At 37.3% G+C, this 20,759-nt stretch overlaps 1 protein-coding gene across 4 annotated transcripts; it reads right to left on the minus strand.

Moving 5' to 3' along the window:
• Positions 1–454: 454 nt before the first annotated feature.
• Positions 455–14,650, minus strand: TCF24 (transcription factor 24). 4 transcript variants are annotated; one of them, XM_034763042.1, is made up of 4 exons: positions 14,212–14,647; positions 10,618–10,739; positions 8,910–9,319; positions 456–1,843 (listed from the first exon to the last, which is right to left on the minus strand). In XM_034763042.1, the coding sequence occupies exons 3-4, from the start codon at positions 9,291–9,293 to the stop codon at positions 1,730–1,732; spliced, it is 498 nt and encodes a 165-aa protein (XP_034618933.1). In that variant the 5' UTR covers positions 9,294–9,319; positions 10,618–10,739; positions 14,212–14,647; the 3' UTR covers positions 456–1,729. The 4 variants fall into 4 exon arrangements, with proteins under 4 accessions (XP_034618931.1, XP_034618932.1, XP_034618933.1 ...); XM_034763040.1 differs by having other exon boundaries at positions 455–1,843; positions 8,910–10,739; positions 14,212–14,650; XM_034763043.1 differs by lacking the exon at positions 10,618–10,739 and having other exon boundaries at positions 14,212–14,648.
• Between the last annotated feature and the right edge of the window lie 6,109 nt (positions 14,651–20,759).

Here is a 20,759-nt window from a genome sequence, read left to right on the forward strand (position 1 = left end):
ATCTTGAATCTGAGAGGCCATTTTTCAGGAGTTGTGTTAGAAGAATGTTCCATCTGTCAGAGAAATTTTCATCTTTGTTATATTATCAATGAAGTTCAGTAGTTATTAATTTCTTAATACACCATCTTTAAATTATACACATTTGAAAAATAGTTTTGTAACAAAATATTTTAAAGGAAAAGGGTGATCTTGTAGTTAAAGCACAGAACTGGGAGTCAAGAGATCCGTGTTCTGTTCCTGGTTTGCTGCATGCTTCCTATATGACATTGGGCAACTCACTTAGGCCACTATTACAGATTTATCTACTGATTTTGGGTGTCCACTCTGATTTTGGATGACACCTAGGACCTAAATTGCTGAGGGGCTGAGCATTCTTATCTCCCACTGAAATGCTTAGCTCCTCTGAAAGCGAGACCATAAGTGTCCTAAGTGGGACACACAAAAATTGAAGCACCAAAATTAGTGGGCACTTTTACAAAACTTGATCCCTCAGTGCTTAATTTCATTAATCTGTGAAATTGAATTGTGAGGCCTAAATCATTAAGACAGCCTCAGATGGACATTACTATAAAGGTGCAAAGTATGATTATTATAAAAGTTTGTTTCCTGTGCAATCGGAAATTAAGCTGATGCAGATTGTAAAAAATTAATTTGCAGCCTAGCTGAATTTATGTAGAAGTTTCTAATTAAGAATATTTAATAAAATGTTAGTTTTAGCATCAACAGTAAGTTGTGTAGACCATGTACAAAGTTTTACATAATGGAAACTATTGAATGATATCTCACTATGTATTTAATTTCAGATACAGTTGCCTATTTACAGCAAATGTTTGAACTGAACAGGGTGTCGTGAATCAGCCTAACATAAAGGCTCAGTTTTCTTGAATACATCACATTCCTTAAAGACAAAGTAAATAATTCCTGCTATGTAAGCAAACAAGTTATACCTTTGAATTAATCCCCAAACACATTTTGTACATTTCAAACCATGTAACGTGTGACACCATAATACAGACCAGTACAAGCAATGTTTAATTTATATTGTAAACATATATTACTGCTACATTTAATCTACAAAGCAGTTTGCATTTGTTTATGTGTGTCGGGGGGTGTGGATTACAGGACACCTTTCACGTGACAATGAACATACATTCACATTTTCAGAGAAAATTCAGAAATTTAAGATCTTAGATTATTAGGGTAAAATCCTGATCCTATGGAAGTCAGTGGGAGTTCTGCCATTGACTTCAGTGGAGCCAGGATTTCATCCACAGTGTAGAAAGTGTATATCTCTTTGGACTTGTTTGTATTTCTTTAGACATCCTTGTGTTTGCTTTTTAGTTGAAACTTGCAATGCACTGTATATAGTTTTATATTGCATTTGTTCCTACATAACATATTCTGTGAATCCTTCGTTTTGGGTATGGTACAGTACCTACTCTGTATTGATGCATTAAGAGTATCACTGCATTGCCTGCTGCTTTAAGTTAGTTCTGAGTGCAATTGTCTGTCAGTTTTGCCCACCCATTTTGGACATCACCAATCTCCACCACTGCTAGGGACAAATTAAATTTCACATTTACTTGATGTGGCTTTACATGCATTTAAGAATCAATTCTCTCTCATCCATTAACAATATATCAGAAATTATAGTTTGTCTGAAAATGTGTTTTAACTTAAATATATCTGGTGTAATAAATATCATAATTTTCAAAAAGGACAAGGTAGATTAGCTTTGTGAATTTGTTGATGTTTCTCCTTGGTTTGCATTTTCCGCTTGCACTGAGTGATTCAAAAACTGTCCTGTAGCTCCAATATATAACCTGGATCGCATTGGCCATTTCTGAAAGACAGGATACAAACAAGGTGTCCAAAAAGTGAGTCTCTCTAAAACATATGATATGATTTCTGAAATATAAATGAATGCAAAACTTCAAATAGTAATGAAGTCACAATAAAATAGATACAAAAGTCTATGGTTATCTCCAAAAATGTTTGGTTTTCATGTCAGTGCTCAAATAATAATGAACAAAATTATTGAAAACTGTATAATGTAATCTCACTGTATAATGTAGAGTTGCTGAAAATCCCCATGAACCGACAGGAAAAAAATGGTAAATTGTATTCATGTGCAGAATGTAAACAAATGTTGTAGCTGTATATTAGGTAAAAACAGAACATTCCTGTATATGGCAACGGGAATTCTATTTTGAGCTTGTGGTGACAAATCACTTAGGCCGTCATCCTAGTGTTTGGGCGGATTGCTGCATCTATGAAGAACCCAGTTGACTTCAGTTTTTCCACATGCTATCAATTGCTGTATCAGAGCCTGAAAACTGACTACATAACAATGGCACTTAACTCAATATATCTGCTCCCTATCAAAATCATATCTGATCACTCACGATTTTTTATTCCTGTTGGCTCTTGCAGAGCCAACACAGTTCTAGGAGAGAAAGCTGGAATGTATTTCTTCTTGTTCATTATCAGAACAGTTTACTTATTTCCAATTACAAGGCAAATAATTTACATTGTACAAATCTACTGACAGCACTGTGGTTGTACAGTTGGCATTGAGGGCATAACTTCAGGTATTGGAATTACATAGATACAAATTAGGACAATATTTAGGATGCATGAGAAGGAAAGAACTCGGATTCTGGGTTGATTCTGTAGGGCTGGGCATTAGAAAAGCCAACCTTTTCTAGACATTTGATATAGAAATAGCTGAGACACAATAAATAAGGCACCACAAGATGCTATTTGTACGACACTTTTCAGAGCAGAGCTGCACCTTCAGTGTCATTCTCATGAGGCTGACTTCAGTAGGGTCAGGATATCACCCATGGTTTATAATGGCATCAGAACCCACCAAGAAAACTCAAATTTAATATCACTAAAATAAGAGGGACAAATAAACAAACATGGATATATAGGCATAATTTCATTGAGGAGTTCTGGTGTAAGAGTAGCACTCTCATGTCTTAAATCCAACACTGAATTTCTACTGTCACATATATGGTACCACTATATCCTGGTTTTGTAATATTAGACATACTGATTGAGATTTCAAAGTAGTGCAGGGCATTTAACCATTAATCTTCCAATTTCAAAATTATTGTGTATTTTCATCTTCAAAATTGAGTTTCCATTGTCACATATACGGAACCTATTTTTCTATTTCATATTTTTAAATAAAAGTTAGTGGTTAAGATTTCAAAGCAGTTCAGGGGATTTAGATACACATTGTTGCGGGGGGTATTTATTTATTTATAGCCACTTTATGGCTTAATGTTTTTAACATTGCTACTTTTGTGGCAACCCCCTTCCCCGTCTCCCCACTGTTATTGTAGAGGTGCATTTTTTTAAATTTATATTTCTGCAGCTTTTGTAGTTTCTGTTTTATTATAAAAGGATGTAGAGGGTTTTTTTTTCTAATTTTGGTTTCTGCTATATATTATGTTTTTTTAGTTTTTATGTAAAAAGATGTTGAATTTTATAAAAACATTGAGGTAATGAAGCCAGATAAAACTAGCTACTTGTGTTTGGCTTGAGAGGGGAAAAAATAGTAATTCAGCAAAGATTGCTGGGAAATATTGACAGCTGCTTAAAAAGTGTGTTGGTTAGTTTTTTGCAACTTTGAATGAAAGATTTAAATGGATTTTTGGTGGAATTTTTAAAAAGCTAATTAATTTTAAGCATACCAAATGGTGTTTTACAATCCAGGAGTGTTTGTTTAGGTTTTAAAACCTTGCATAATTACAAAAATGTATTTTAAATATTTTGCTTAATACCTTTGGTGTTGCTCAAATTATTTTTTAGATAACTATACCCAGATTACATTTTTTACTTGTACATTTGGAGGCAGTTAAGTTTAAATGGAACCTCCCCCTTTTTTCTTAGTCATTTTGACTAAATTGTTTATAATTATATCATTAGAAGTATTGGTTTTTTTGTTGTTTTGTTTTTGCCTACAGTAATTATTTACAGACCATTTTGGGGCGGGGGGGAAAGGAGGAGGAATGGTCTTTTTTTTTTTTTTAGAATGGCTGTACAGGTTTTTGGAGACAAAAGCATTGTGGTGGTAGTTGTTACCACCTGACCTTTCATTGCATACATTGTTTGACTAAGGCTAGGTCTACACTACCCGCCTGAATCGGCGGGTAGAAATCGACCTCTCGGGGATCGATTTATCGATGGGACGTGACAATCGATCCCCGAATCGGCGCTCTTACTCCACCAGTGGAGGTGGGAGTAAGCGCCGCCGACAGAAAGCCGCAGAAGTCGATTTTGCCGCCGTCCTCACAGCGGGGTAAGTCGGCTGCGATACGTCGAATTCAGCTACGCTATTCACGTAGCTGAATTTGTGTATCTTAAATTGACTCCCCCCTGTAGTGTAGATGTACCCTAAGAGGGTTTAACCAGGCGAGAATGCACTAAGTTGTACTGTGGTAACCATGTTTTATTATTAAAATTAAGCAATCTTTAAATTTACTTTTATGTTTAATACTTCTATTGTACTAACTTGCTTGATATTTTTAGCACATTGTAAAGTTTTTAACTTCTGCATAAATGCTTTAACGTTTTACTTTAAAAAAATTGTAAAGTGACGTTTTTAGCCAATGTTTTTGGTGGCTTTGAGCTTATTTTTGTGCTTTTTTGCACATATTTTTAGCTGCAATTGCTTTTTTTTTTTTATGATTGCCCCGGGTTTTATTTTTTTAAATGTTAGTGGCATTTAACAGACCTTTTTTGTGCTCTACCAAGCATTCTTTTCCATAGGTATTAAAAGTACATTTTTTAATGTTACTGAATTTTTAGGAGAGAATTTTATACTATATTTTAGTAACATGGATTTTTTTCTTGCATTTCTTGTCTAATACTATTTTCTGGAGTTCATTTTCCACCCAGTCCCTATCCCTTTCCTGTTGAGTCCATAGGAACCTCCTTTAAATCTAACCACTCCTCCAGTGCCCTGGAAACCTCCTCAAATTGAAATTCTTTCAGTGCCATTGCTAAACTGCTGAGTTGCAATCCTTGAGAGTAAAACTACATGTATAATAAACTAAGTTACCTGCTCCAGATGAATGGAATTTGGAATCTTAGTCACGGAACCCTATGTTAGGATTTTTTTTAAGACCATTTTTTACTTGACTTTCTAAGAATGTACTTTGACTTTAGATTTTGTTACTTAGGTATTTTTTATTTGGCATACAGCAGAACTATGCTAAGTTGATTAGGGTGTACCACACATCCAGAGTTATACAGAAAACTTTATAGATAACACACACACCATTGCATTTACTATACATTGCATTACATGCTTAGTTATTTCGTAGGAACCAATTTTTTTTACAGCATGCTTTGTTCACACACTGTTCATATGTGACTTACTCTTTACCTTATTTTATGTTTTAGGCTTATTTTGTTTATTGTAAATTTTTAGGGTGTTTCCCCTTGTTGTAGTTAGTTCAAACATTTTGGTTTTTTAGCTTATTGACTCATTTACCTATTTTAGTTACCACAGACATTTTGTTTTTAACCTGATAATTTATTTCCCCTCCTAATGCTAACTTCCAAAAAATGAGGATTTACCCGTAAGAATGGTCCTACTGGGTCAGACCAAACATCCGTCTAGCCCAGTATCCGGTCTTCCCACAGTGGTCAGTGCCAGGTGCCCAAAGGGAATGAACAGAACAGGTAATCATGAAGTGATCTATCCCCTGTCACTCATTTCCAGCTTCTGGCAAACAGAGGCTAGGGACACCATTCCTGCTCATCCTGGCTAATAGCCATTGATGGACCTATCCTCCATGAATTTATCTAGTTCTTTTTTGAACTCTGTTATAGTCTTGGCCTTCACAACATCCTCTGGCAAGGAGTTCCACAGTTTGTGCGTCGTGTGAAGAAATACTTCCTTTTATTTGTTTTAAACCTACTGCCTATTAATTTCATTTGGTGACCCCTAATTCTTGTGTTATGAGAAGTAGTAAACAACACTTCCTTATCTACTTTCTCTACACCAGTCATGAATTTATAGACCTCAATCATATCTCCCCTTAGCCATCTCTTTTCCAAGCTGAAAAGCCCCAGACTTATTAATCTCGTCTCATATGGAAGCTGTTCCACACCTCTAATAATTTTTGTTGCCCTTTTCTGAACCTTTTCCAATTCCAATATATCTTTTTTTGAGATGGGGCGACCACATCTGCACACAGTGCATCTCTACCTCGATATAACGCTGTCCTCGGGAGCCAAAAAAAACTTACCACATTATAGATGAAACCACGTTATATCAAACTTGCTTTGATCCACTGGAGTGCGCAGCTCCCCCTTCCCCCCCGGAGCACTGCTTTACCCTGTTATATCCGAATTTGTGTTATATCAGGTCACATTATATCTGGGTAGAGGTGTATTCAAGATGTGGGTTGATATAGAGGCAACATGGATTTATATAGAGGCAACATGGTATTTTCTGACCTATTATCTATCCCTTTCTTAATTATTCCCAGCATTCTGTTCACTTTGACTGCCGCTGCACACTGAGCTGATGTTTTCAGAGAACTATCCACAACGACTCCAAGATCTCTTACTCAAGTGGTGACCCCATCATTTTATATGTATAGTTGGGATTATGCTTTCCAATGTGCATTACTTTGCATTTATCAACATTAAATTTCATCTGCCATTTTGTTGCCTAGTCACCCAGTTTTGTGAGATCCTTTTGTAGCTCTTTGCAATCTGCCTGGGTCTTAACTATCTTTTGTAATTTTGTATCATCTGCAAATTTTGCCACCTCACTCTTCACTCCTTTCTCCTGATCATTTATTAATATGTTGAATAAGACTGGTCCCAGAACAGACCTCTGGGGGACACCACTGTTTACCTCTTTCCATTCTGAAAACTGACCATTTATGCCTATCCTTTGTTTCTTATCTTTTAACCAGTTACCAATCCATGAGAGCACATTCCCTCTTATCCCGTGGCAGCTTACTTTGCGTAAGAGCCTTTGGTGAGGGACCTTGTCAAAGGCTTTCTGAAAATCTAAGTACACTATATCCACTGAATCCCCTTGGTCCACATGCTTGTTGACCCCCTGAAAGAATTCTAGTTTAATTACTTATGTTAAGCCAGGCCTACAACTGTCTATTAATTTTAAAATTATAAAATAAAAACAAGGCTATTTGGCTCACTTTGAAAGGCAATAAAATATCTTTCTCAACATTTTTATTACAACAAATCTGATATTATGAGATATGAAATGGATCACTATCTATTAAGGTATCTGAAAATTATCTATGTTAATATCTTTAAATGTAATCATGTTTCTTATTCAGCATATATAAATTGTACTTGCATTTTTATTTTAACTTTCATACATTTGCGTATGGTAAATATTTGCTTGTGTACTGTAACTGTAGATTTTATAATCTCAAATGTTCACATCTAGAGCTTTATTAAAAGTGAATACTGTGATTTGACCACAACATACTTTTTTGTATTACCAACACCAATTTAAAAACAAAATTACTATTGAGAGGATTAGAAAATGAGCCAACTATTCAGTTTATTGTAGTAGCCAGAGAATTGTGCATCTGTATAGTTTGACTGCCCATATTAATTAAATGCTTCCCCGGATTCTGTCTTTTTTTAATGGTTTCCAAATATTACAAGAGCCAATCCTGCTCACTGCACTCAGTCAGCTAGTTCCATTGAAGTCAGTGGGGTGAGTCATGTCAGTAAGGGGCAGAATCTGTCCCAAAATACATAACAAATATTGACTATTCCATGAAATATAGCCAACTTCAAGTTAAAACTTGATTTAATAGATTAAATATTAGATGTTTTGTTTTCTTAAGAAGTCTCTACTTTTTCTAACTGATTTAAGTGAATCTCTTGTACTTATAATGCCATGTGAACCAGTAAGCTACATCTCTGAAAATGTACATTTATTTTTAAAGTATGAACAATTACAGTTTCAGTACTATGAAAATGAACTCTCCTTGATTGTCTTGGGAACTAATATTCAAGGAACTTGTGGGAAATCAGAGAACATTTCAAGATTAGTCCTAATTGAATCATCCTGAATTCACCAGAATCTTACATGTAAAAAAACCAAAGTATTCTTAACACACACACAAAAACAAACAAACAAAAAAAACCCATGACATTAGAATTGAAGGAAAATAATTGAAGATATATAAATTCATCTGTCCAATGCATTTGAGAACATTTTTTATCCCAAATTACTCCTTCATGATAATGCTTTCCACCCCCCCCCCCTGCAGCCTCACAAGTTTTTCTGAAGGAGAGCTAACACTATGGTTAAAAACTAGAGTGAATGCTTAACAAAGAGACCTTAAAGTGCCCTTATATATTGAATGCATAGGCAGCCAAGAAGAATTAGTGCCCCACCTAACATCTTGACCTAAACCTGCGACTGGATCAGTGAGAGAAAGCGAACAACCCTACTTATAGCACCAAGCACTGTACTGTTTGGAATCATCTTATACCCAGGTATAGTCACTAGAAGTGGTACTAAAAGATTTTGTGACCCATACTCTGGGCTTCCATTATTACCTTAACAGTGAGCCTTTGCACTAGGCCCCAGTGTCCTACTGCTGCCCATTTCATTCGGTTGTGCCAGCTTTAACTATGCTAAAGAGCTTTGGCTTTTGTATTTTAAACCCTGATCCAAAGCCCATTGAAATTAGTGGAAGGACTCTCATTAACGCCAATGTGTTTTGGATCAGGATCATTGAAATTGGTGGGAGTTTGGCGCCTAAATACCTTTGAGGATCTGGTCCTTGGTGCCTAAAGATTGTGGTGATTGGAACTACTCATATTAGACATTATTTTTGATTTAGCAAGGTAAATATGAAGATTCTGGCTGTCCCTCAGCCGCTTACCTTGACCGGGTGCAGGTAGCCATCCCCTCTCAGGGTGCCTAAGCCCTCCCCAGGCAACTCTTCCTCATCCTGTAGGCTACGGGTGAGGTGTGCAATATAGGTGGTGGCCAGGAGCAGCACATCCAACTTGGAGAGCTTGGTGTCAGGTGGCACAGAGGGCAGGGTCCTCTGCAGCTCCAGAAAGGCATGGCGCAGGGTCTGCACTCGGCTACGCTCCCGGGCAGCATTTGCAGCTGCTGGTCTCCCAGCAGTTGCCCCAACTCGTTGTCCGGCTGAGGAGGAGGAGGAAGAATCACTGCCAGATGCTGGGGGCAGCAGTGAGTCAGGCTCCAAACAAGAGCTGGAGATCTCCTTGCTGTTCTCAGATACATTTCTACAGTCCATTTGTGACTTCCCAGGTGGACAGGGACCTGTAATCAACAAGAGCAGCTCTGAAACCATCCAACCCCTGAAGCAGTAGCAGTGCTGCAAATCCATGGTGAAGCTCAAAAACTTGAGCAAGAGAGCAAATAGACCTTCACTTGCAGTGCAAAACCTTTCTGTCCCAAACCCACATGCATGTACTCAAGTGTAACATAAGCCATCTAATACACTAGGACAGGAACTGTGGATGACAACTTCATTCCTCTGACACAATGGACCTGTCTACAGCAAGAATGTGTACAAGAGAGCTTTCTTAGGAATCAGTCCAAGACTGTGGAAACAACTTCCACAGGATCTAGGAACTATCAAAAACCTCAACACCTTCCATTCAACTGGAAGGTTCACTTCTTCAACCTTTGCTAATATAAACACATCATATATTATATAAATTCTCACACGATTTTCTCCCTGAGAAAGGGAAGACATAAAGAAGGAAAGACCATGTTTGACTGATGCCAGTAATGTCACTTGCACTATTGGTTGTTGTATAAGGAATAGAATAGAAACCCCAAAAGTTGTCAACTAGAGCAAACAGCAGGATTCCTACTTGCAGAATTGTGGATCACTGCTTTAGTATGCAGTGTTATTTTATCTGTGTTGATCCCAGGATATTAGAGAGACAAAGAGGGTGAAGTAATATCTTTTTATTAGACCAACTTCTGTTGGTGAGAGAGACAAGTTTAATATCCTGACATGGCTACAATAACACTGCATACTAGTTTTTGTTTATAATTTCTGTTTTGTTATTTGATATTTAAAAAACATGTCTCATGAAAGATCCCATTTCTAATCTATTTTCTAATCTCATAGGGCCATACTTCAGTGAAGTGGTGGAGAGCGGACAGAAAGCAACGAATTAATGAGGGCAGAATTTGACCCATTATTATGTAAGACCAGAAACAGGCCATGAATCCTTTCATGTCTGAAATTGTTTAAGGATCATTATGCTAGCTCTGTCCTCTACATTTAATTTTTTTTTTAATGTAAACTTTATTCCAGTTTGGGGTTTTTTGTCTTTGTGCCAGAGGACATAAAACTGTCCCTTGAAAACAACAACAAAAATCATTTGGAGAGAAGCTCAGAACAATCAGTGAAAAATTCCTTCCTGACTTTCAGAAAGGACTGTCAGATAATCCCAATCACAAAACTGACTAATATTCCTTTAATTTATTCAGTCCCATATAGTAACCCAAGTTTTGCTTTAACTACATTACTACTATACTTGACTCCACCATCTCAGCTGGCAGTCCTTTTCACCAATTCACCACTCTCTGTAAAATAATACCTCCTGAAGGACCTGATTCTGCAGCCTTTGCTCAGGCAAAACTACTGAATGTATGCCAGATATTTCATATATGACAGGGACTGGTTCTCTCAAGTTGGAGATCGGCTGTCATTAGTGCTCTCCTGTGTAAACAAAAACAAACAAAAAGTTAATAAACTTCTATTAATTAAATCCAAAGACATTGTAATCTGATTCTGCAAAGCATTTAAGCATATGCTTAAGTCCCATTGAAGTCATCATATTATAGGATGGAGATGAGAGTAGTGAACAAAGTCAAAAGGGCTATGGGGAGGAAGAGACAGAGAGGAACAGGCAGAAAAGTAAAAAAAGAAGTGGAAATAGAAGAATGAGGCTTATAGGTCAGCTGTTTTACATTGTCCTCTCTAATTTGATGATGGTGTATGTGGGTGCATGCATGAATGTTATTTTGTTTATTTTGCTGTGATTGATTTGGAATTAGTTTGGCTAGAAGAATATATCAAATAATATGTTTGAATATACTTGTTCACTTTCATTTTTGTTTGGAGTATATTATTATTATTATTTACAAAATACTTTTACTTGGGTTGTAAGTGCTTGTAATTCAGAGGAAAATCTCCCTATAGGTGTTAATCTTTCATTGTGAACATTAATAAAATATTAATTATGTAAGTAAGAACTCTCACTGTAGTCCCTGTGAACTTTTTGTAAGTAAAGACTTGAGGATTGATAAAGAGTTATATGGTATAATGGAGCTTAGTTATACCCTGGTAACTTATATCCAAAAACCTAGTTTCCTCATCTTTCTTGTTCTCTCTCTCTGGGGTGGGGAGAACTCCACAAAGTACATTGGCTGAAATCCTGACTCCACTGGCGTCAATGGCAGAACTCCCATTGACTTCAGTAGGGCCAAGATTTTACCTGTGCACTGATTCTAGGTTTTAAATCAAGCATGTAACACAGTACCCTGTAGTGTAGACCCAAAAAAGTGTAAATGGGAAAATACAAAAAATATAAAGTATTTTTGTTTATAGTAGCATCTGTAATCAATGGGTTAGCTGCTTTCTGAACCCAGAGCTAGACTGTATATGTTATGAAGTGTTGCTCAATAGATTCATTGTTTCCAAAGAGGTTCAAATGTGTGTGCTCAAATTTCATACTTGGGACTGATCCTGCATTTTCTGCACACCCAACATTTTCTATATGGACTTCCTTAATGGGCCTCTTAAAGAGAGATTTCCAAAATACAGTCTATTTGAAAACAAAAATGTATAAAGCCAATGGCTAGCAAAAATTTCCCATTTAATTTGTTTTTAAAATTCCACTGGAAACAGCTTTTTGTTTTGTTTTTAGTTTTAAACAAATAAAACATTCCCTTGCCATACAGGTATTTGCAAACCCAAATATTACAGCATTGTGTACAGACTAATCTGAAAATGAAATAGTGAAAGTAAAGTAGAAAAACATCTTTCTGTTTTAATAGTCTAAAGTGTTACTTGTATATGCTTTAAATGTATGATGTTACATGGACATCATCAATTTGAAATCTAGTCAATTTACTACAACAACAACTAGTTAAAAGTAGTTTCAGGTACTACATCATTCCTAAGCCCTTCTGCCCATTTTTTGTGGTTTTACAATCACATTTTCTTATTTGTAAAATATTTTTCTCTCTTGTTCCTGTGTGAGAGAAACATTCAGACAACAAGGGAATCTGATTATCTAGTTAACTGTACAAGAAAAACAGTGAAAATGAGTGTACAAAATAAACAAACTGGAAAAATATGGAGAGAACATTTTGGTAATTGATTTAGAGCACTCTTCAGGTGTTATTTGCAACAATAATAGATACAAAAATTTCAGACTGATTTTTTTAAACCGATTATGTCCATTTTATCTGCCTGAGACCATTTAAATGGAAATATTTTGATCTTACACAATGAAACATTAAGTATTTGTATGTCTGAATGAGATGTGTTAATTTTATATATATATATATATACATACATACACACACACACACACACATTCTGCAAGACGTGTTTTATATATTTATACACACACATTGTGCAAGATATGTTTTATATACATATATATACACTTTTATATACATATATAAACACGTTTTGCACAAGGTGTGTGTGTATGTATATATATATATATATGTCAATTTAAATACACACACACACACACACACACACACATCTTGCACAACATGTAAGTGCACACAAAGTAATACACACTATTAAATAGAAATCACTGTAGAATGTGCAGCAATGGCCTTTATTATATATGCAGAAAAAAGTTAAATATTACCTTTTAAATATTTATCACAAGTCTTAAAAAAAAAATCTAATTGTGGCTAATGTGTTATCATTATACCTCAAGTCTTTCCTTTCAAAATCTGTTTCTCTCTTTGCAAATAGATTTGTCCCAGTTCTGCATACCATTTTCTATTTAAATCCACATTTTAGACAAGGTTACTTTTGACAACTTCCCTTCCTGTGGGATTTTTTCAGATGCTAATGATTTCATTTATTTCTGGTACATCAACAAACAAAATTACATACAAACATTCAAAAGTTGGCACACACAACGAGTTCTTGGATGGACAGATGTGGCAATTTTTTTCTAGCTTTGGACATTGACTTGAACGTTTAGGGGATTTTTTAAAATTGAAAAATGATAAAGAAATGAGGTGTAATTCTATTCAATGTTAAATACTTGGGATCTTTTTATCTGCATTATATACCTCCACCCCAAACTTCTGCCTAACAGCCTTACCCCTTCTCGGGCGTGTTTGTTAGCTAACAAAGGATCAGGTTGGTATATATTAAAGAGGGGATATTTAAATGGACTAAAAATTGTGCAATTTTACTAAAAATTGTGCGATTTAGTACAGTTTTATCTATTCTGTTACAATAAATACTATGGAACTTACATTGATGAAAGTTAGACTTCAATACAGTGTATGAATTAGGAAGAGCTTTACTAAAGGAATATTTTGATTTTAAATCGTGAAGCCAGCAATTGAAAAACTCTGCCCAAAGTCTATTTAATTTAATATAAAGTGTTATAAAAAAACAAAATGGAGAGTGATATTTTTATTGGACTGATCGCATTCCTCTAAAGACATCAGCTTTCCTGAATGCCACTTTCTCTTTTGAAAAGCTTGTCTTTTATTTTTAGTTCGTTCAAATAATTGAGACCAGCAAAAACTTTTATAAATGTCCTTTTTTATCTGTTGGACCCACGTGATCATTTATCTGACTATTGCACTAAACAGAAAGAGTTGACAGCAATTGTGGTACTTTTGTAACTTACATTGCTTCTTACTGTACAGGATTTTCAGCAGTGCAACTTTAAACAAAATGTTTTCCTCTTTCAGACTCTCAGGAACAGAGGCGAGCCCAAGGATGGAAGCCTCAAGGCATTTAATCTGAACGGGATTTACTGGTAAATCAGGTCTAACTCTTATGTATTATTAATTGAAACAGGATGTTCTGTGTTGTATAAAATATTATAATTGGAATTCATAAAGCAAAACCCCTCATGGAGCTTGATCCCAGAGCCAATGCTAGGGAGATCTCAGTACGCTGCTGAAGGGTGACTTACTTTTTCCTCTTGGCGCTGCCCGGAGCAGGGAGGGAGGGAGGGGAGGGGAGGGCTGGCGGGCGCTGATTCAATCCGGACTGGGAGCGGAGCTCTGTCTAGTCTGCGCGGAGCTTGCAGCCTCCCTACTTCTGCGGTCACATTGTCCCTTGTCTCCCACAGACAGATGCCGGCAGAGCCTTTTATAAGGCACGGGGAGGGCTGCCTGCAGTGGGGAACCCGGAGCTCACCTGAACGCCAGTCCCCTTCGCTCCGCAGCCCGCTGCTTACGGGAGCGGCCGCCCACTTCCCCACGAGTCATTAATCAAGCTGCAGTCCAGCGGCAAGGGAGTGGGGCGGGGCCACCCCTCCTCCCGGGAGACACCCCAGGCGTCTCCCCGGGGCAAAAAGAGAGGACCAGGGACAGCTGCCCATGAACGTCAGTGACCTGAGAGGAGTGGCCGTTTGGCTCCCAGCCTGGGAAATCTGGGCCAAGGAAGTCTGGCGCTACTTTACTTCTTCCAGCGCTGCAATGGCGGGGGGGGGGGGACCCTGGAGCTAAGAAAGGCTGCTGCAAGCAAACGGAGTCCTTTCCGTTTCCTTCGGGGGGACCGCGGCTCTGAGCTGGGGGATTTGAGAGCAGCCAGCCACAGCCCGATAGCTGGGCAGATTCTCTCCCATTGCTACACTTGGATTCTGGACTCCCGTGACACCGTAACAGCACAGGGCTCCCGCCACAGCTGACAAAAGAAGCAGGCCTGTCAATTAGCATAAATGAACACTGAGATCATGGTTCCCAACCCCGTCCTATTAACAAATACTATAATACAAGTGAAATAATTAATAATAATCGCCTCCTCTGCTTTTGTGCATCGCATGCAATATATTAAAGAGCAAAGTTTAAGACCTCTAGGCACAAGCTTTTTACTGGGAACCTATCAATCAAAATACAGCTTTAAAGGAATGAAATTAACAGGAAATATTATTACAAAACATGGCTCTGAAGGGCTTCATTCCAATAATTTCGAAATCCATCTTAATGAAATTCTGGTTTGGGGGAAGAGGGAAACAGACTCCCTTATTCCTAGAGCTACGATTTGTTCAGGTCTTAGGACCGATAAATCCTATTAAAAACATTAGGTTATTTCGGTTTTAGCTGTATGATTTCACAGCTTGTCATTAGCGCACCCTGACTGATCATTTCCTGTGCGTATTTAATTTCTATTGTCATTACTGCTTCTTTCTCCAAACCTGGCAGTTATTAACCAGGACTGAGAAAATGATCCCATTGTATTTGAACTAAAAGTTTGTCGTGAGCTTTCCGTAGAAAGAAACAGAGCTGGTACATAGGGTTAAAAACTATTGATGGCTACATCTGAGCAGGAGATACGGAGCACAGTGCGAATGGATGCTCTCAACAAAACATTAACAAAAACGTAATCTCATGCAAGAAAAAGGAAATAGTTCAGAGACCAATGAATTAATCATCTTTCTATTGAAAGTCTGGCCTTGGGAGTCTCTGTGCGAATGAAAGGAATGACTATAGTCTCTAGGTGCAAATGCTGAAATTGTTCTTTATAAATATTGTTTTTGTTAGGATAAAGTAACAGTTTTGCTGGAGGGGAGTAATTTAAACGTTGGGCTTGGAGGTTAAACAATCTTTTAATAAGCAAGTTCTTTCTTTTCACTCCCTTGCTGTTTCTTTTTATAATTTGGTAGATGTGACCCTTGCATTTCCAAGCAGTGGAAAAGTCACAGCTCTCTATCTTTCTTAATAAGCTTTATTTCGCCTTTCATATTAATATTATAAACCCAAAGGAAACAGGGTCATGACTCTTCCAAAATACCCAATATACGAGGAAAAAAATCATCCACAGTTGAAAGAAAGAAAGAAAGTGACCGGACAGTGAGAGCGAATATTTGATTTCAAAATTAATGGCTAGTAATTAAATCTTAGTAACGTTAATGAGAAGAGACATTCAAAATAAATATGCAGTGTATAGAATAATCCCAGAACAACATTTTGAATGAAGTTTGATTGTGTGATAACATAGACACAATAAATCAAATCTTGGACCTATTAGAAAAATAAAGTCTGAACGATTTGTTACCGCTTTTGAAGCCAAGAAAATTAAGAGCTTAATCTTTGGCTATAATTTGAAATATTAGGAAGGAAGTGGGGAGAGAGGGATGATTTAGAGGACAGGGTTCACGGGGTGTATGGCTAAGCCAAATATTTCCATCGGGGGCTTTGGCCCCTGCAGTATTCATGAGAACCCAAAATTTCAAACCAACAAAAATAGGTGGAGATAGCCGTTTTAAACTATTTATATATAATGTTTATGAGGTGCTCTTTAATTAGAAATGAAACTATATTGTCATAGAACTCATTCAGAATGAGCTAGACATTACATTAACAGGATGAGGGACGGAGACGTGTAGGGTGCAGAACGCAAGGAATTCTATCAACCTGTATTTCAGATCCACCTTTCAAGAACAAAGGCAAGACATAGGAAGACAGCTGTCGGTTTGAAAATGATGCTGCCATCCGCTGTACAACTGGATTGGTTTACAGTGATATGAAAATAGTTGTATTCCTACAACTAAGATATTAACTAAGATTTTACTCCCATCATGTTCTCGCCACTGGACTCATTGTCTAACAGAACCACTTTATTTAATATTATTTCAAGCTTTCTTTTTCCTGTTTATCCAAAGAGACTCTTTCAATAAGTTTAAAACAGACCTGTTTCGCTAGGTAGCAAGATTATATTACTACTACCATATAAAAAGAATAAAACATATGACATTCTGTGCGTGTTACACAATGTAGTTTGAGCCAGCAAATTAATTACCGGTTAATCTCTGGTTTCTTTTCATATCTTATAAATCTTTTGCCTTTTACTGGTCAAAGTTATGAAGAGAAAACTCAGACTGATGAAAACAAGAACTGGGTTTTAGATCTATTTCAAAGTACAGTTCATTGTTTTTCTCCTTCACCAATGTCCATTAGTTCAAATGGCTGGTCTATTTTAATATGACTGACTTGTCCATTTTAAATAAGTTATTTAAGACAGAATGTTCAAAAATAGTCCTAATAATTTAGGACAAATATATTTGACTCTAAAAGATACATTTTTAAATTTATTTTTGCCCTTGATGTTCTAGTTTGAGAGCCATGCCTGCCTGGTAAAGAACCTTGTGAAGGGAACTCCTAATATTGAGAGGTGAGTAGTAATTACTTCATTATGATTCTTTTTAAATTAAGCAAATCAAATCTGCATATTTGAAGTGATTCACTAGGCAGAGAGCTGGGGGCATCGTATAAAGCATTTGTGATATTTTCCTTGTGTATGCTGGACTAGAGCCTCAGGCGGTGTATTGTCATAGCGCCATTTACTTCAGAGCGGTGGCGATTTAGGTGAGGAGCTGCCTTTACATACTCTCAAGTTTCAGAGTAACAGCCGTGTTAGTCTGTATCCGCAAAAAGAAGAACAGGAGTACTTGTGGCACCTTAGAGACTAACAAATTTATTAGAGCATAAGCTTTCGTGGACTACAGCCCACTTCTTCGGATGCATATGGGCTGTAGTCCACGAAAGCTTATGCTCTAATAAATTTGTTAGTCTCTAAGGTGCCACAAGTACTCCTGTTCTTCTTTTTACATACTCTGTTCTCCTGGCTCGTCAGTGATCACCACTAGTCCCTCTTAGTGCAAGTCTGAAATAATATTAAGTAGTAACCTTTTCCAGGCTGTTGCAAGGAAAACGAGACTGTTTTGAGATTAAATACTAAGAATACTACAGAACCGATATTATTTATTGTATTATTATGTATTATTAATATTCATCTTTTGTATGTAAGTGAATCTCTATGGTAGCATTCTCGTTCTTGCAGAGGGAGTTTATTCAGTCGAAAATTGTCTTGTAGCCGTCTGCAGTAACATTACTGAAAGTTACAGACCCCACACTTCACCGACACCCCACCCCACAATGGCATTAAAACAACCCATCCCAACCCCAAAAAACTCCTCCTGTAAGTGAGAAACTCATCGCTTTCATAAGAGTCTGCAGCCTGCGGACATCCGAAATCCCAGCCAACCTTCAAGCCTACACTGAAGCGCCCAGCCCGCTGGACTTAACACGGGCGCTGGCAGCGATGCTCATCATGCACATGCCCGCGCTCCCTGCCTGCTCCCTTCTTGTGAACTGAGATGGCAGGAAACAAAAGTTATTCGCCAATATTTGATTTGGATAAAACGTCTCCGCAGGCACAGGGGGCCAGTGGGGTAGAGCCTGAGGCGCTTTGCCCACGCGGTGGGTCAAACTGGCAGATCACCTAGAAGAGATGGTTACAGGGGTCCCGTAAGCTGCTGGTGCTGCCCAGAGAGGACCCGAATGAAACCAAACCGACGCGTTGCCCCTCGCCTCCCACACATGTCCCCTGTGGGGCCACTGGCTGATTTGTGGCTGGGTACAGGTTTTTAAATCTACTCCTGCCTTCCTGTTCCTGTGCTAAACTCTGCTTACTCTCCGATTGCCGCCTGGCAATCAGCTGCTGGAGAGGAAACCTGCCACAACAGCTGGGGAAGAAACCGTGTCAGTCGCAGCAAGCCCACATGGACCCTAGTGTTCATTGCAGAATGGACCACATCGACCCCTGGTTGGACAGCCCACCCTGGCTGCTGCAGGGATTACTCAGGAAATCAGCCCTGCCTCGTTTCTGTACCAGGTGAAGAATACAGCGGCTTCTTATCCTACTTAGGTTTTCTTCCGGCGTGAGAACCCTAATTTATAATGACAAACCTGGCTCAATGCATGTTCCTCTCGTCAGCTCAGGGTTTAGATTTAAGGCAACTGCAACCTTCTTTTTGAAGGGCTGGTAAATCATGCCTCCCCTTCCCACAACTCCCCAGGGCCTATTTTAAATGAGAACATGCTGTTTAAACGGGAGCCTCACTTACAGTGTGATTTTGGTAAGAAAAGGGACTAACAAACAGTTCTTCCAGCAGTGGCTACCACATAAAAAAATCTGCTCAGTTTAAATTAAAGGATAATCTTCTGGTTTTGTAAGTGCCATGCGGTCTGTGACATACAAACTGCTTTCTTTCTGCTTTATTTATCCTCCCCAACAGCCAATTCTGGGACCAGGATTTAGCTAGTAAGTTTGTCCATTTATGAGGTAATACAGTAGCAATACTAGTTCCACTCCCTCGACTACAGCAAAAGCTAATTTATTAAAATAAGCAGATATGTCTCAAAGGGGACTTAAAGCCATACACTGGCTTTGATCCATGCACAAAACTCCTACTGATGGTAATTAAAGTTCCATAGCAAATCAAAGTCAGGACAAGGCCCACAGGGAACAGGTAAGCATGTGAAGATCAGAGCTAGTCAAAACCCAGAATTTCCATTTGTTTTGTTCCATCTGTTGTTTTATTATTTTTTACTTTATTTCATGATGTAGTAGTATTAACGAATATATTTCATATCAAGTCATGTCATAATATAATAGTTGAAAAATCGTATTGTATTTTTATTTAAAAAACCATTAAGGGGAACTGCTACTTACTACAGATTAAAACATTTTATCTTTTTTTGTTTTGTTCAATGTGCCTATTTGTTTTGTAATGAAATAGTTTGACGCTGACACTTCCAACAAGATAACAAGGTAGGCACTCAATGTACTAATTGGCAAAGCATCTGTTTTCAACATCCTAGAAAAATATCAGTCTAACACAGGGATAGTGAAAACACCTGCTCTTCTAATTAGTAGGTGGTTGCCATGTCATCAAATAATGAAAAATATAGACGTGGGAAAAATATATTTAAAAATTAAAATTTTACATTGAAATGAAATTTCAATATTTTTTCAGAATTTTTTTCCACATGAACTTTTTAAATGTAATATTTTTAATAGAAACTTTCTGCTAACAATATGATTTTGCAAAATCATTGGTCTGTAAAATGGCTTTTCTAACAGAAAATTGCTGATTTTTTTCTGACCAGCTCTAGTGAGGCTATTTAGTCTGTTTTTAACACCATAACCATATGTCTGTCCCTTAAAAAAGAGAGATTCACATTTAGCTATTTTCCAACCACATCTTAATTGAAGGGAGTGCTATCAGCAACATGGATTTTTCTACCCTCCATCCTAAAAACATAGATCCAGTCATCTTGAAATAAAAGTAGTGAATTTATTAACTTTAGAAAACCACACAATAGTTTTGTTATTATAAGGCGATTCACAAAAAAGGGTAGGCAAATTCACTATTCGTTTTTCCCAATTTGTTATCACCATATGTAAGATAACTGCCAAAAAAGCAGGCAAAACCTAAAACTTTACATTTCGTTTATAATTTTTACAGAATTGCAAATTTCAAAAAGCATCTAAGATGTGTATGAGGAAAGCTTATTCCATCAAAAGCTGTAGTTTGTGTCTGTGTTGTAGGAGCAGAATATTAAAGTTTCTTGAAAGATCTAGAGACTGGCAGAGAGCACACTGTATTTTCATTTTGTATCTTCCACACACACTGCTTTTCTATATGACAAGTCACTTAGGCCAAAATTTTAA

The sequence above is a fragment of the Trachemys scripta genome, chromosome 2 (assembly GCF_013100865.1).
Source record: "Trachemys scripta elegans isolate TJP31775 chromosome 2, CAS_Tse_1.0, whole genome shotgun sequence".
In the NCBI taxonomy this organism is placed as follows: domain Eukaryota; kingdom Metazoa; phylum Chordata; order Testudines; family Emydidae; genus Trachemys; species Trachemys scripta.